Raw genomic sequence first — 15,905 nt, forward strand, 5'->3', positions numbered from 1 at the left:
GTAGTGATCTTATGATCTTTATTGCGTTGTTACTCTAACATACCCTTTTTTTCTTCAACGTTAAGTCGTAAAATATATTTTAAATTGAAGACATGTTGACCTTTTAAATGTATGGGTAAAACAGATAAAAAACACAACTAACTAATTTTTATAATACTTTTTATTCCCTGTTTACTCTTCAAATTAAATTCAAAATCCAAACCATTATCGAAACATGAAAATGTGCTGATTTAGGTGTTGTCTTCAGTTTTACTGTTACAGCTTCCGTTAATTTGTCTATATGTTCATCAATTGGAATTTTGTGTTCTTTAGGGTATCATTTCAAATGTGAGATGATGAACCGTTAGAAGAACAAAATACTTTGTTTGGTTAAGGAAGCTGTCTTACAGGTTTTATTCTTTCAAAGTTATAAACTATTTTAATAATATTACTTATTATTTAAAGCTAGCAAGAAGAGACTGAGATATATTAAGAAATTAATATTGTTCATGAATATTATCTACCGCATTGTACTCCAATCGTGGGTTCTAAACGTAATTTATAAATGAAACTACGTCAAGTTGATCCTACCAACAGTTTTTGTTTTCGTACGAAAATGAGTTGATAAGGAATATTTTTCTCTTTGTTTTCATATTTAAATACCATTCAGTAGAGATTATATAAAAGCTTCAAAATGTCCCCCTTACCAAATAATTGAGTTCAAACAAGCTAGTATCAAGTATTTACCTGTTTGTGCCTTTAGATACTAGTATGTTTATTTGTGTTTATTGTAAATGATCATTTTGGAGTTTATTAACACACCTTTAGTAAACAAGCAACGGTGATCTTTGAAATCTACTTACACTGGTTTATTGAACGAACAGCCGATGGTCATGTCGCTTTAAAGTTCTATACAAACAGGTTCTCAGTGTATACACTAACATCTAATTAGTCACACTAATTTCTTCACACATCTTGCATATATTTATTTTACATGCCCGGTGGACACTTTGAGATTTTATCTAGATGAAACAGCAACCAAAAACGATTTTATATCTCTCGTTTTTCTTCCTAATCTGTAGTCAAAACAGTTGTAAAGCAACAAATCAGGCACTACACTATCAAACTGTAGAAGCAGTATGAAGTTTCACAATAATCTGATTTCAGTAAAATAACTGTTTCTGTTCAATAGATACATGGCTGTTAAATGATGAGTTTGAGCTCAAGCTTTTCATTTATATGATATTCTTTTGGTAAAACCGCTCATAAATGTTTAAAGTGAAATGGTAATATAACTAGGAGTTAATACAAAAACGTTTTTGTATATTTATCTTTTGTTAGTTTAACAGAGAAAAAAAGAAATGCAAAATACAGTAATCAATATTTCACTGAAACATAAACGAACAACGTATTCATAGTTCATAATATATAGTGCAGGAGTTGAATAATAATGATGCAATATGACTAGATAACCAATGAAATGTTTCTATCAAGACGATAATATTATGAGACAATCTGGCACATCTAACAAGCTGATAAAGAGCCTTCAAACTTCTATTATTATAAAACTACGTTTTAACAAATTAAACGCTCCCAATGAAAAAACAACCAACAAAAAGTGTTCTCCGACAATAATAAATTACATTATAAATACGTCAGCATTTGATGTTGTTACTTTTTTCCAGTAAAATAAATAACAACACCCCCTTATAACAGAACATTAATAATATTGAATATCGTGAAACCTAGTCACCGACACAGTCAATTCACCTTTGATGAAATTTGGTGCTTTGTTAGTATCTTCAGACTTAAAAACCAATACATTTCTAGAAAAGTGGGAAAAGTGTAAAATATAGTATATCCTGGCTCCTGAAAATAGTGATATTCATGTTTTATTAAAAGATTTACAGCGAGTTTACTGCTCTCTATATACCTATTAGCTTTTAATTCTATATAGATAATCATAATAGTTAGCTTGTATGGTAAAAATTGTAAAATAGGATAAAAGCGAATGTATTTCTCACAGAAGACGAAATTTACAGACCCAGTTGAATATATTCAGAGTTATATCAAAAATTAGGACTTTAACCATAGCGTTTAATACTGTATCATATAACACAGTATTAATAAAAATTTGCATTTTAAAATCAACGAATGACGTGCATAAACAATTTTTTTCTCGAGTTTTACTTCGCTAAATTTTCTCGAATCCACAAATTGTACTATGAAATTAGAGCTAGTAAAAAAGTAGCAATATAATATACACGTACAATAAGTCAGCACCTAGATTTTGGATTCTAATCAAAGATGTATCAAACGCGCTATTTGTATGTTTTTTTTTTGGGGGGGGGTGGCTTTCTTGGGAAAGTTAGACAATTTTGTACATAAAAACGAAACAACAACAACAATACGAGAACGGTTTAGTTCGTCCATTTTTCTTCAGCACAACACCTTTTTTTTTTCCTTCTACTATTGAGACGAAGACAGGGAAAGACATTAAGCTTCCAGTTGTTTTCCGGTTTGCTGAAGCACATTTCTTTCAGCCAGGCCAAGCGGTTATGTAATATCACAACTTTATCTGCAAAACATCTTTTTTACCTTAAAAATCTGTTCCTTCAGGCCCTAGAGAAGAAGATTAAATAGGCCTTAGTGTTTGACCAATATCTGAATAACCAATGTGAACTGAAAAATGATAAAATTACAAATATCTCAAAGATAGATTTTTGGTTCTATAAAAAATTAAGTTCTTAAATACATACAATAATTTATATATATAAATAAATTATCATTACTTTCTAAAGTATAAATAATTTTTACAATACCTCTCCGAATCCGGTTTGGTCATAGTTTTCTACAGAAAACTCGAAAATTTACAAAGTAGTAAAAAACAAAAAATAGTTCCGATTCACACTTCCAGATTACTTAATCAAGCCGGAAACTGCAATATCGAGATTTTACAACTAATTCAACTTGTTTTTACTTCGGGGTACCTTGAGCTCCAATTCTCCACACAAATGACTTGAAATTCAATATGTCTCAACTTTTTATACCACTCTACTGACGTCGTTAAGATCTAATTTGTACAAGGAATATTTACCTCAAGATTAAATGTTAGCTTCCACTGTTGCTACGATAATACATTGTTAATATCTGAAGATACCCTGAATCATTGTTCACCATTCCAATGAAATAAAATTCAGGACTCAACAACGTCTCCTGCCAAGCTACTATCATTCGTTATATCCAAGTATCACAAGAAATATTTGCCCAAAATTTCTCTGATAAATTCTGTTGTTCAAATTATACATTGTTAGAAAAATGTTAACGCCTAATCTTCTTTAAAACTAATAAACTAATAAACATTTCAATCCTTTAGTAGTAAGCTTACTATAACAGACGTAGCGTGTATATATGTATCTATGTACGTGTCCGAAATATTAAATCCAATGTGACGCCATCTATCGAATGTCACCACAAACAAAAATCCATAAAAAGCTTACATTTTCGGTATTCAAGTTTCAGACAATTAGAAAACTAACTACGGTATGTGCAACAACCATTTTTTTTTATCGCAAAACACAATTTTAAATAAAAGTACTCTCCTCACAACAAAGAACACTATTTTCACTAGGACTGTACGTGAGGGTTTGATTATATCTTTATTGATGTAATTTTAAATATAGTACTAAGAAATGGAGTTCTTAAAAAAACCTGTTATTTTTTCAATAAATGGTACCACTTTTAATATATAAAAACAATACAATTTATATGAGCACAATCCAAACACTTTTCCCGTGTAGTACTTTCCAGAAATATCCTTTTTTAGAAAACGTTCACTTTTCAAAATTTATTTTCAGTGAGGTATGAGTACTACGATTAGAAATTACTAGCTAATGAAACGTCTTATCTGATTATGCTCTTGTTAAGTATGTTTGTTAAAGTCCAACATTCGAAAGCTACCTTCTGATTTTGAACATCGTTAATTGTATTTCGCATCTGAAACGAAATAGGCATATTACATCTTGTGCACTATTGGGAATAAAACTGTTAAATCTAATAATTCGTTCGAAAATAATTAAACGTTGCAAATATTTCTTTTTCTATTTCCACATTCATTGATTTTACATAATTACTAACAATTTTTTTTTAGTTCAACATATAGCGTTCATTCAAAAAATAATAATATATTGCGATCTTATTAGTTCCGGTTTATTGTTCTTTTTAAAATTTTGGTGTTTTTGTGACAACTGAAATATCATATCATCACCTCATCGTAGTGGAAGAATCGCCCATTAACACTATTTATATAGGCTGTGTTATATGGTATATCGAATTTAAGTGATGACAACAGTCTCACATTTAAAATAAAGAAAAAAATATCTTAAATTAGAGCTTAATCACATTACTAGGCTTTTCAGAATGATGCATTTCTAAAAGCTACTGCTATATATGTAACAATTTGACAGGGAGTAATAGTTACAAGTTTAAGATAAATTACCCAATTATTTGTTATGCTATAAAATTGCATGTGTGTAGATTACTTCACTTTAGAGTAAATAGATACTTCAAGTTCACACTTTTCAAAATTATTTGGAACATACACAAGCAAACAAGGATAAATTCTAATGTTTTTTTTTATGGCAAAGCCACATTGGGCTATCTTCTGTGTCCAGTGAGGGGAATCGAATCCCTGATTTTAGCATTATAAATCCGAAGACTTACTCTGTCCCACCAGGGGACAACTGTAATGTTTGTCTTTATCGAAAACGAATTACCCGATTAAACATTTCTTTTTCGAACAGCTTAAAGGCTGTCAGAATGGTATTTTGTTGAAAATACGAAAACTGGTAGGTGTTCAATTGCAGAAATAGTTTTGAAACGTAGGATTTTGACAGACTTCTTTACCAAGTGTAGAACTAATGTTGACATTCAATTTCGGGGTAATATTCCGTGTGTCACCTCGGTAACAAAGGTACTAGCGATGTGGTACACAAAGTTCACATGTGTTGAATTTTAATTCATTTGGATGATGCCTAATGGTTAAAGTGATCCTAAGTTTATAACCAAACGAGTTCTTATCAATATAAATTAATATTCAATTCTAAGGTACATTGCTTATTTCACTTCGATATTAAACTGATTTTATATTTGGTATTTTAGTTCCCGATTTCACTAAGCCACCAGAAGTTATTTTTACTATCAATAAATATATTCAGATAAATCCTCTTAAGAAATCTACATTGGTATTTTTTTTCTATAGCTAACATGTATCAAGGTACTCTTGTTTTCATGGTTTTATGTATTTAGTGAACGTGCTTGACTATATAGGCAACAACATAATGTGTTCATTACCAGTTGCTTCTGGATCTCCTCCTGTCATCGTCTGAAGCATTCGGAAAGACCGTGATGGGATGCTTCCACCAGTGTATTTCTTTGGTTCGGGCTCGCTAGGAAGTTGTGAGGCGGGTACTTCCGGATGAGGGAACTGTTTTGGAGGAAGTGGCTGTTGGGGGTCTAGTACATGCATTTGAGTTTTAGAAGCTCTTCTGTTCGGATGAACTGCAGAGGGCGACTGAGGTACTGTAAAACACGAGAAAATAACTTAAACATCTTTTGTAGTAAACTGTCAGTTTAAAATTTATTTCTAATTTTTAATCATTAGGGAAAAGTTTCAACACGAGAACGCTTATTTACTTACTAATAATTAATTTGCAATGATTATTTTTTCATACGTTAAATTTTAATTTTTCAATTACAAATATTTTTTTTTTACGTTGACACTCGGCTTTCTGTTTGGTCATTGTTGACTCATCTGATTTCTCATTGAAAAAGCCTTAGCCATTGATAACCTTGAATCGGATATTTTAAGAATTCCGCTTCGGGGAGTAGTGAAGGGGGTACCACCCCAAAACCCATTATTCCATCTATGAGTACAAACTAATTTTCTGTGAATACTGTCTGCAAAATTTTTTACCTGCCTATTTGGGGAAATCTCGGGAGAAACATAATTTCTTGTTGCAAAGAAATTTTTAGGCAAACAACAAAAATTCCGAGAAAAATGTAGCAAATGTCCAGCTAAAGTTGATGAAATTCCTAATTGGATAATGCGACGCACACACTGGTCTGCCGACGGTTCTGATGATTTTAGCATTTTATCTTCATCTACAACTTTTTTTGCGTTTAAAGATGTCTAGAAATGCCGATTATCTTTTTATTCTGAGCGCGTCGTCAAAATTCCGTCCCCCTCCTGATTCTGCTTAGTGCGAGTTAAACGAATCTGAATTAGTGAATACTATAAATTACTAGTGGACAGCGTGGCTGTTAACGGTTTAGCCGTTATCAATTAACAGTTTTTATGTATTGTTTAGAAATTGCTCTTTTCTGTTTATATTAATGTTTTTTAACTACAGTTGATGTTCAATATTTGTTTTTCCTAAGTAGGATTTTCTTGATCCATAAATGTATTATCATGGGCGCTTTCATCGACGCGAAATTTCGATCACACCACTTGGACAGTTTATAACTTAAAATTAAAGTTAATATGGCAAAATAACACCCCATTTAGAGATTAAAATATAGGTATTAGCTGTGTAGAGAAACATTGTAAAATATTATTTTTAAAAACGCCGTTAAAAAAAAGGTGTAAGGATAATTACACCTTCGGTCACAAGGAGTGATGTTAAAAAAACAGCGGTAACTTGAGAAATAAATATTACTTATTGATGTCGTTGAAATAACTCATTTCTGTGCACGTTTCTAATTTTAATTAACACGAACAAATTAATTGGTCAAATATATGTAGACCAGTAGTTGTTTCACAGAGTCAGACATAAATATATATGTTTAACAATATTTGAAATATTGAACACAGGCGTGACTGAAAATTTGGGCAGAGACCAAATCTGAACAAAATAAGATTACGTTTAACATTAACTAACATTCCATCGATTTAGGGAGCACTTGTGTATATCATTGTACACATATCATTACCTAACCTTTTAACATTTACAACACATCTTTTATTAAAGGAATCATGCCAGCACTATTGCTAGGCTTCCAGGATTCTTTCCAAAAAATGAATACAAAACATAGGATCACGTGTCTTATGTTCGCTGGGCTTTTGAAATGCCTAATTATTTTGTGTGATCAGGTTACTAGCTAATTTGGAAAGAGTAGCAATGACTTCAAAAATAATGGTGACTAAATATAACTCGGCGTTTAAATAACATATCAGGCTATGGTGTCGTTTGAATCTGTTTTTCGAAGCTCTTATTTGCTGAAACGACATTCACGAACAGACACGCAACTGAATTAAGCCTGAAATTCCCAAGTTGTTTTAGGCAAATATTGTAATAAGAGCAGCTTGTACGTATTTTTTTCGAACGCTTGCACGTGATGCTTAATTACATCCATCTGCAGATCGACAGTACCGACTTAACAATGCAAAACAAATAATAAAAAATTTTGATTACTCCACTTAAAACTATTCTAGTCAGATAAATATGTTTAATTTAATGCCTAATATTTCTTCATAAAACTGAAATGGAGAACCTTAGTGATGTGGAGTGCATGTACCGATTTTCATGACGCTTTGGTGATTAGTGATTCTCTGACCTGAAAACATATAATCTTGTTAAATTCTTAATATACAATAATAGTATCAAATACAATAATACAATGTTTTCCAGAGTTGAACAACTTAACAATACTCCCTTAATGTTCTATAAGTGCATCTAAGTTCACCTTCTCTTGTGTTAAAAACACATAGTATCATCAAAACCAGCTCAAATTTTCGAAGTACCTGAATTTCCATATATATACATAATTACGTCGTCTAGTAGCCAGGCAACCTTAATAACCTAAAATGTTACCAAGTGACGTCTGCAACAAGCTTGTGCCATTATTATACATGTAATAAGCTGATAACCAGGCTGTTTACCTTCTCCTTCGTTGCTCCCTGTCATCTCTTGCAGAATTTTGAAAGCGTAAGATGGTATATTTCCTCCTTTGTAACGAGGTTCGATAACAGTTTCATCCAACTGCTCAGGGTTATCATAACTTTCTATAAGAAGAAATATGGATATTTTAGGAGATGACACTGACTAGTCCGGAAATCGAAACTTATATTTAATGTTTTGTAAAAAAATGTACAAGATTTAAATAAATAATTTAAAAACTACTGAAGATGGTGTCTTACAAACATCGAAACATATGTAGAGTATTTTAGGGCAAGTCCCCGTTTTTAATAATTATTTATTGTGTAAGATTTTAACGTTGTATTGCTTTTAATTGTAAATAGACTGTACAAGAGTTATATATATATATATATATATATATATATAAAATAATAGTATAATATAATAATATATAATAGTTATATTTTTGATCCATTTCACGATAGGTCATTAATAGTTTTTATTATTCTATGAATAAATAATAGATAATGGCAAAGTGAATACATACTGCACATAGATAAAATGTGAATTACTTGAGAAATAGAACTTTGCAAAGAGTTTTATAATTTAACAAATATTTTAATATCAAACAGTTTTATGTACTAGCACTGAAGAAGCCGCAAAGGCGAAACGTCGGTTAAAATAAAAGTTCTCATATAATTATCATGAGGTTAAAGGTCTTTTTTTTTCTAACTTTTTATCATCAAAATGTGGTACATTTAATCTAACTGTTGGTAAAAGTATTTCTTTATAATTCTTTGTTATGAATTTACCACTGTGATGAAGCTGACGTCTAAATTCACCATATAAGTAAACTGTTACGTGCAATCAGGTTAACTTTTAAAATAAATCATTCAGTGAGTAATTTGTATTTAAAGCTATCTGCTACCGTCCCTAATTTTGAACTACCGGCCAGAGGAATATCATTCAGTCAGCAACACTCTAACACATACCATACATGCTGAGAGGTTGACTATCACTTTTATAACGCATCCAGAGCTTAAAGAGTTGGGAATATTTTATGGTATCAAAAAAATTCGAATTTTGCTCGTCAGCTCCGTGATCCATAGTTCTACCACAGGACCAACCCGCGCCCATTCAGTGAGAACCATCCACTTTTTATGCTCAGAATACTAAGCGATACCCATATTAGAAGTAGCCAGATCTCCTAGGACTGAAGAATACTGATTTATCAACTGAGAATAGCAGCAAAAATATGTTTTGTGAGGTTTGGGTTTCTTCTACCTGATGCTGCTACTACCCAGTTAAAATGCTAGTTTTCGGTGTGACCCTACAAAACTAAGTTTTATTATGTGAGTTATGTTAAGAGAACGTTAAGGTAATTGTTTAGATAGTTCCAATGTGCCGTGCCAGTAGTAAAAAATTTAATATCAAGCCTGCTAAGATGTTTCAAGAAATAGGCAGTATTAAACATAGGCTTAGAGACATATTTCAAAAAAAAAACTACTGTTTACATACACTGACTTTAGTTCGTTGTAGTTAGTGTATGCTTTAGTTTTATTGACATTATTGTAGTTAGTCTATAGCCTAACTTTATTGATACTGTTGTATTTAGTATATGCCTTAACTTTATTCACATTGTTGTAGTTAATATATGCCTTAACTTTAACCGACATTGTTGTAGTTAGTATATGCCTTAACCTTATTGAAATTGTTGTAGCTAATATATGCCTTAACTTAATTGAGATTGTTTAGTTACAATTTCAGCTCACGGCAAAATTTTAGAGACAGCCTTCTCTTATTCACATTGTTTAATTTTTCACTTTGATATTCATTTGTAAAACTTACAGTAACGTCACTTTGAAAAATTATATTTTCGATTATCACTTGTTTTGGGGGTTATTGTGGAGTCGTAAACTCAGTGTATATAAAATTCATGTGCTTCACTATGTTCTTCTGTTTTGGGAAATGCTAAGAGTAGAACATCATCCTGTGAAGTGACAAGTTTACTGAACAAATTAAAATTGAAATTAGGAGTGATTCGAACCCGCGATTCTACTTCTCAGGCAAAATACATTTGCTTAAATTTACTACGAGGCTTTTAAGGACAGGCTACATTACTTTTAAGGTTATAATGATATAACATTCTAATACACAGTATAAGAAAACGTATTTGTATAATGAAATGGAAAATAGCAAAAAACAATATCACAAAGTTGATTTCATGGACTAAATGTTGGTTGATATAGCTCTAAAGCCATGCCAAAATTTCGTCTTTAATAACTAAAGAAGTGAAAATGGAGAGACGTAACATTCAAAACAAGGAAATTTACTTGGTTAAAAAAGACTACCTGATAATTGAAGCCACAGGTTTCGATTTTTGCTTTATCTTACTTATTTTTAGTCATGAGAACGACTACACTGTGACCGACCGACATGACAAAAACCTTTTTAGGGTTGTTGCTTTATTATAGGGGTTGTTAGATAAAAGGCACCATTAACCCATTTGATGTTCGTCTTGAGTTCGGTTGCCACACTTGAGTTTCAACACTGTAGTGCCATATTGGATCTTAATGAAAGCTACTATGTCTAATTGATTTTATCTTTGTCTTGTGGATAGTTTGGGCATGACCTAGTGGTTAGCGTGCTTGTACTGAGAATCAGAAGGTTTATGGTTCGCGAGTGCTGTAAGAGTGACGGTTAAATTCCACTATTCGGCAAGACAAGAATAGCCCAAAAGTTAGTGGTGTTGACTATCTACATTTCCTCTCTAGTCTATCAGTTCAGCATTAATGACGGCTATGCGCAGATAAACCTTTGTGCAGCTTTGCGCGAAAGTTCTGGAACAAACAAACATCTCCGTGGAGTTAATTTGGTTACATCAGACTGCCATTTCACGTTATCCTGTATTGTTAATAACTTTATATTCAGTTATCTAGCATAAATGGGCGCCGTATGGCCTTGTGGTATAGCTCTGGATTACGGAGTTTGCGAACCGGAGTCGAATATTTGCAATACTATAAAATATTCCCCGCACTTATGGATGCGTTATAATAATGACAGTAAACATTTAGCGTGGATGATAGGGTGCTACTGACTGACTTCCATCCCATTGGTCAGTAGTTGAAAATCAGAGACAACAGCAGTTAGTTTTGGTAACTTTACCGTAAATACAATCACATTATTATTTAATCTTATCGCCTCATCAAAGCTAAAATCACCAATTATCTGTAACTACTTGCTTTGTCTTCGTTATTTAAATGTACAACTGTTTCAGTGTTCTTATTTCTTACACATCTTGTGTCTTGCCTCTTTCATTCCATCAGCATTCGCACTTTGAACAGGCACAATTATTTTGTTAAAAGTTAAAGTCCTTTCATTGTTGTAGAAATCTATTTATCTGTTGTTTGCACAATCTGATAAAGATTGCCACATTAACAAAACAAAACCGTAGAAGAATTTTAAGCTATTTTGTATACACTAGTTCTAGATGAGAAAACACTTAACCTTTTTGGGCATCAGATTCATCGGTGCTTGTAATTTTTTGAAGAACACGGAAAGAACGTGATTGTCCAAAATTTCTTGGTTCCTGGGAATCCAAATCGTGGCGTATACCGTGACTTGGAGGAAGAGTTTTTGGGTACTGCTCCGGAGGCTCAAAATAGTATGGATCTTTTTCATTATTAGCTAGATTTAAACTGGAATATAGAAAAAAAACAAGCAAGCATGAAAAAGAAATTATTTAGTAAAATAATTCACTATATTTATTCTATAAATCTTTTATATTTTAAATATGATTACCAGATTCGAAATTTTTGTAGTATGTTGTATTATCTTAAATTGGGCTGAATTGAGTTCAAACATTAAAAAGTGCTTTTAATAATCGTTTAACATACTAAAATTTTTATGACTCAATCTGATCATTCACAAAACTAGCCAACTTCGTTATTCATTCTGATTATCTATTGAAATAAAATTATCATTGTAAATACAAATACGTGACTGAGGAACGCTCGACTTCCCCGTACCCTTGCAATTGCCGGGATGTATTCTCTCTTTGTGTATTGTATGATTCATCAACATATTCTGTAGGGTAAGCATCCACTTTCTGTTTTTGAGGGGTTAATTTCGGACCCGTGGAGTAAGATGGATTTGACAGTGGTGGTAACACTGGCTGTTGGTTTATCATTACTGGTAACACTGGTTGCCTCGTAGGTATTGTTTGTGATGGAACGCGGTTTTCTGGGGTGTGGACCTCAGCCTGAACTAGGGCACCAGGAGGTTTAGGTTTAGCAGCCACACCAGGATCTTGTTGGTTGGCTATAATCCTCTTGGCCATACGAGGTGACCTGATCTCTGATAAATCGATACCTCCGGGAGTGTAAGTAAAAGGCTTTTTGTCTTTTTTTAATGTCCCATACAGTTTGGAAGGTAAATTACTGTATTGCTGGTCGGTGTCATCCTCTAAGTTATTGGCGTTTCTTTGAGATGTCCGAGGACTGGAGCTCTCATAATCTCTGTTGGCCATCTGCAAAATACAGAAATATTTATCAGGTGAAAAACAATAGACCTTTAATCTTATAATGTACATTTTTTATGAAACTTGATGACCTACCTCTAAACATAATTCAACATTACGTACTCTCTCTAAAGTTAAATCTTGCTATTTTCTCCATCAGATGTCACTGAAAAACCAACTCTTGTTATTCCTGAAAAAACAACAACAAAAAACTCTACTTTGAACTTAAAAAGTTTTCATGGTAACTCTACACAGTTCTGCTGTCTATCAGGAAGAAATGATGAACCTTCACTGGGGGTGAAAAAGGCAATGTTTCAATAGTTTCTTTCGCAATCATCAAAGTAAAATTTAATTAGTATTCTATGAACCAGGGTAAAATATTCCCTCGATTTAGAGCCGTAAATCATGTTGATAAAGTCTTTGATTATTATTTTTTTATGTACACTGTGCCATTTTTAAACCAAACTATTGATACGATATTTGTATAAACTTAGACTAGCCTGGTTAAAGCAAATATTGATTACATATATAGCTTCTTTATATAATGAAGACAATAAATTCACAATTTCAACCCCAGAATTTGGTTCATCACTGGAGAATTGACGAACCTTCTTCAGATGAAGTTCGTGAGTTTCTTCAGAAAGCTCTCTGGTACTGTTTGGCCAAGACGCTCCTTCACTACACAGGAAGCATTCACAAATGCAAGACAGCAGATATTTTAATATTTTATTTCTTGATTCACCATCTTTCTCTTCGGACTTCACCTAGGTGACGAAGTTGATGAAAATAATTTACAAAATCTTATCTTCTTGATGGTAAGTCAAACAAGAATCATTCGAGCGTTCAAGTGATCTTTTTAAAACCATCGGTAGGGGTTTAAAAACATTCGAAACTGGAACAATACTTGAGTTATTGATAAACCAATACCTAGTGCTTTTATATTTCATTTCACTCTTACCTGACAACTGTGATGCCGCCATAATTATTTTGTAAAATACAACGTTTAATTCAGAAGATTTTGGTTTCAGCTGTGATATGGCGTTAGATGGAGTTTTTACATAAATTGAATATGATAAGCTGTGATTTCTAATTTTACGGAGTAAGTCATCTGTAATTAAGAATCTCTTAAATTCAGGTATTAATTTAGGTCAATCATATTAAAATAACAAACATATTTTGCCACTATGTCATGTACAATAAACAGTCCTTGTAGTAGGATATAAAAATACATATTTTTCAAAAAAGAAAGAAACAAAACTGTGTCTTTCACGTTGTTATGAAATAATAAGCCAAATAGAAAAGACTCGATAGTGACATCTTTTAGTCCTTAGGTAAAAAACTGAGGAGTGAAATATGGTACAAGCTTAAAGTCATTATGTCTCTTTGTACTTATAATGAGATCTTACATTTTAGGCAAATTAACGTACATATGTACGTACGGACATTATTTACCAAAATCAAATAGAAAAACGAACAAGGTTCATAAAGTGCAATACAATCACTTATCATCAACTTTCACACAACATATGTTAAAATGAAACAAAATATCAAGCTACTATACTCAAATTTAAAACTTAATTATGCATCTAAAACCTAAAGAAAAACTTTAATGTTGTGCTGAACATGATTCTCCACCAACCAAGATGACGACCTGCTTCTACATTTATCCTTGACTTAATATACTACACATGTACCTGTGTGCATTTTGTGCATATATTACTTTTTTACTCATCATATGTGTCACCTTCCACGTAATACACAATAATAAGTTTACATCTATAAGAATTACTTAGTTTTAGGTTATCTTTTGTTTGAGTAGTCTTACATGTACATAAAAACATCTATACCTGCATATATATCAGACAGGCGGTAGCACTGCCTATATAGGGATGGCTCGGACTGTTCATTAAAATGGTATTTTAAATATCTCCTCAATAGGTTATCAGAACTTAACAATAATATACAGTTTTCTTTTTATAAAAATATCCATGTAATGACTGAGTCACAAGTTCTGGGAATGTCTGCAAATATCATAGCAAAAAGTTTGAATTTCTGGTTCTTCTTTCTTCTGCTTCTTTTTTATTACATGATAACTCAAAAACCAAAACAATGGTGTCAACCAATTTCACTGAGGAGACATAGTTACAAACTGAGTATCTGCTTTTATATGTATTATTAATAACTAGTAGTAATTTTAAAAAATCACAATTCTAGTGTAAACGATGTTATCATTACCCCTTGAAGCTAGCTTTTTTTCAGGAAGTCAGTGTTCCTTTAAAAAGCTTATGTACAAGGTGAAATAGGAATTACCAGTCAATAATAGATAAACAATAAATATTACAGGTGGAACCTCATTTTATTTAGAACTTGATCATAAGTACAACCTTCTTATGTCTATTGAAACACTGCATAAAAAACAACCAAACAAGATAGCAGGAGTGGCACTTGCATCATTCCTACATAATAGCACAGGCAGGAATTAACATATAGTAATATATATATAGTTATTCGATCACAATTGAATTCAATTTATCCTATTTTTGTCTGTTAACATTTTACTATTATGTAGGGATGATGCAAATACCATCTTTACTATCTTGTTTGCATTGTTTTTGAAGGATTGATATTAGCCATCCCTACAATTACTTCTTTTTTTTAAAGTTTTTTCCTTTACTTGTATATACCCTTCTTCTTCCAGTCACTGTAATTTAAATAAACAGAAAGTGATAGCATATACAGCATACCAAAAGAAGCAAACACACATCTTTATACACGGTAGTAGATCCTTCTTGGAAAGCTCCCCGCTAGCTTATCGATAAATCTGAGGGCTTATAACGCTAAAATTCGGAGTTCGATACCTATGGGTGGGTAGAGCACAGATAGCCCATTGTGTAGCTTTGAGCTTAACAACAAAACAAATAAGCAAATCTTTCTGACCTCTACTTAACTGATAAACGGCAAAAAAACTCTTCGTAGTACATTTGATAGCACCAGCGGTAGAGCGAACCAAGTTTGAATCTTTTGTACATCTCAAGATAAACACTTCTTTGGTCTGCTGCAATTACCTATGATGTTTCATAATGTTGCAACCTTCACTGCGACAGAGGTAGAAAGGTTGTGAAGGCTGTGAAGGATATCTGATATTTCATACAACTCCTTCTTACTTGAAATAAACACATTGACCTCCAAGGGAGTCATAGCTGAGACTCTTTTACTTCGGTGATGGGTATTAGTATTATTTCTTAAAACTCCAAGGTTCGGAATTTCAGCCATATTTAAAGTTTATCTCTCTATGTGCCGTGTTTACTCTTGTCAAAATCTCCATCTCATGCCTGCGACGGTTTTATTGTCTTGAAATTTGTACATGTTGTACAGTAATTCCCCGAATCCGAAAATGATATACAAAATGTCATAACGCGATACATTAAAGAAAGACCACAACACGTAGTTTTGATATTACAAGACGTAGATTTCACAAAAAATATTTGGAT

General features: G+C 32.3%; 1 protein-coding gene across 3 annotated transcripts in view; it reads right to left on the reverse strand.

Moving 5' to 3' along the window:
* Positions 1-833: 833 nt before the first annotated feature.
* The window catches only part of LOC106470702 (WAS/WASL-interacting protein family member 2-like), a 33,713-nt gene continuing 18,641 nt past the window's right edge, over positions 834-15,905 (reverse strand). For all 3 annotated transcript variants that reach the window (XM_022399336.1, XM_013931268.2, XM_022399337.1), the window contains exons 3-7: positions 11,924-12,423; positions 11,403-11,593; positions 7,919-8,041; positions 5,332-5,559; positions 834-2,601 (exon numbers count right to left, since the gene is read on the reverse strand). In XM_022399336.1, coding sequence (XP_022255044.1) covers positions 2,579-2,601; positions 5,332-5,559; positions 7,919-8,041; positions 11,403-11,593; positions 11,924-12,423 — 1,065 coding nt within the window. In that variant the 3' untranslated portion in view covers positions 834-2,578. The remainder of the gene's footprint in view (positions 2,602-5,331; positions 5,560-7,918; positions 8,042-11,402; positions 11,594-11,923; positions 12,424-15,905) is intronic.

The sequence above is a fragment of the Limulus polyphemus genome, unplaced genomic scaffold (genome assembly GCF_000517525.1).
Source record: "Limulus polyphemus unplaced genomic scaffold, Limulus_polyphemus-2.1.2 Scaffold4169, whole genome shotgun sequence".
Taxonomy (NCBI): domain Eukaryota; kingdom Metazoa; phylum Arthropoda; class Merostomata; order Xiphosura; family Limulidae; genus Limulus; species Limulus polyphemus.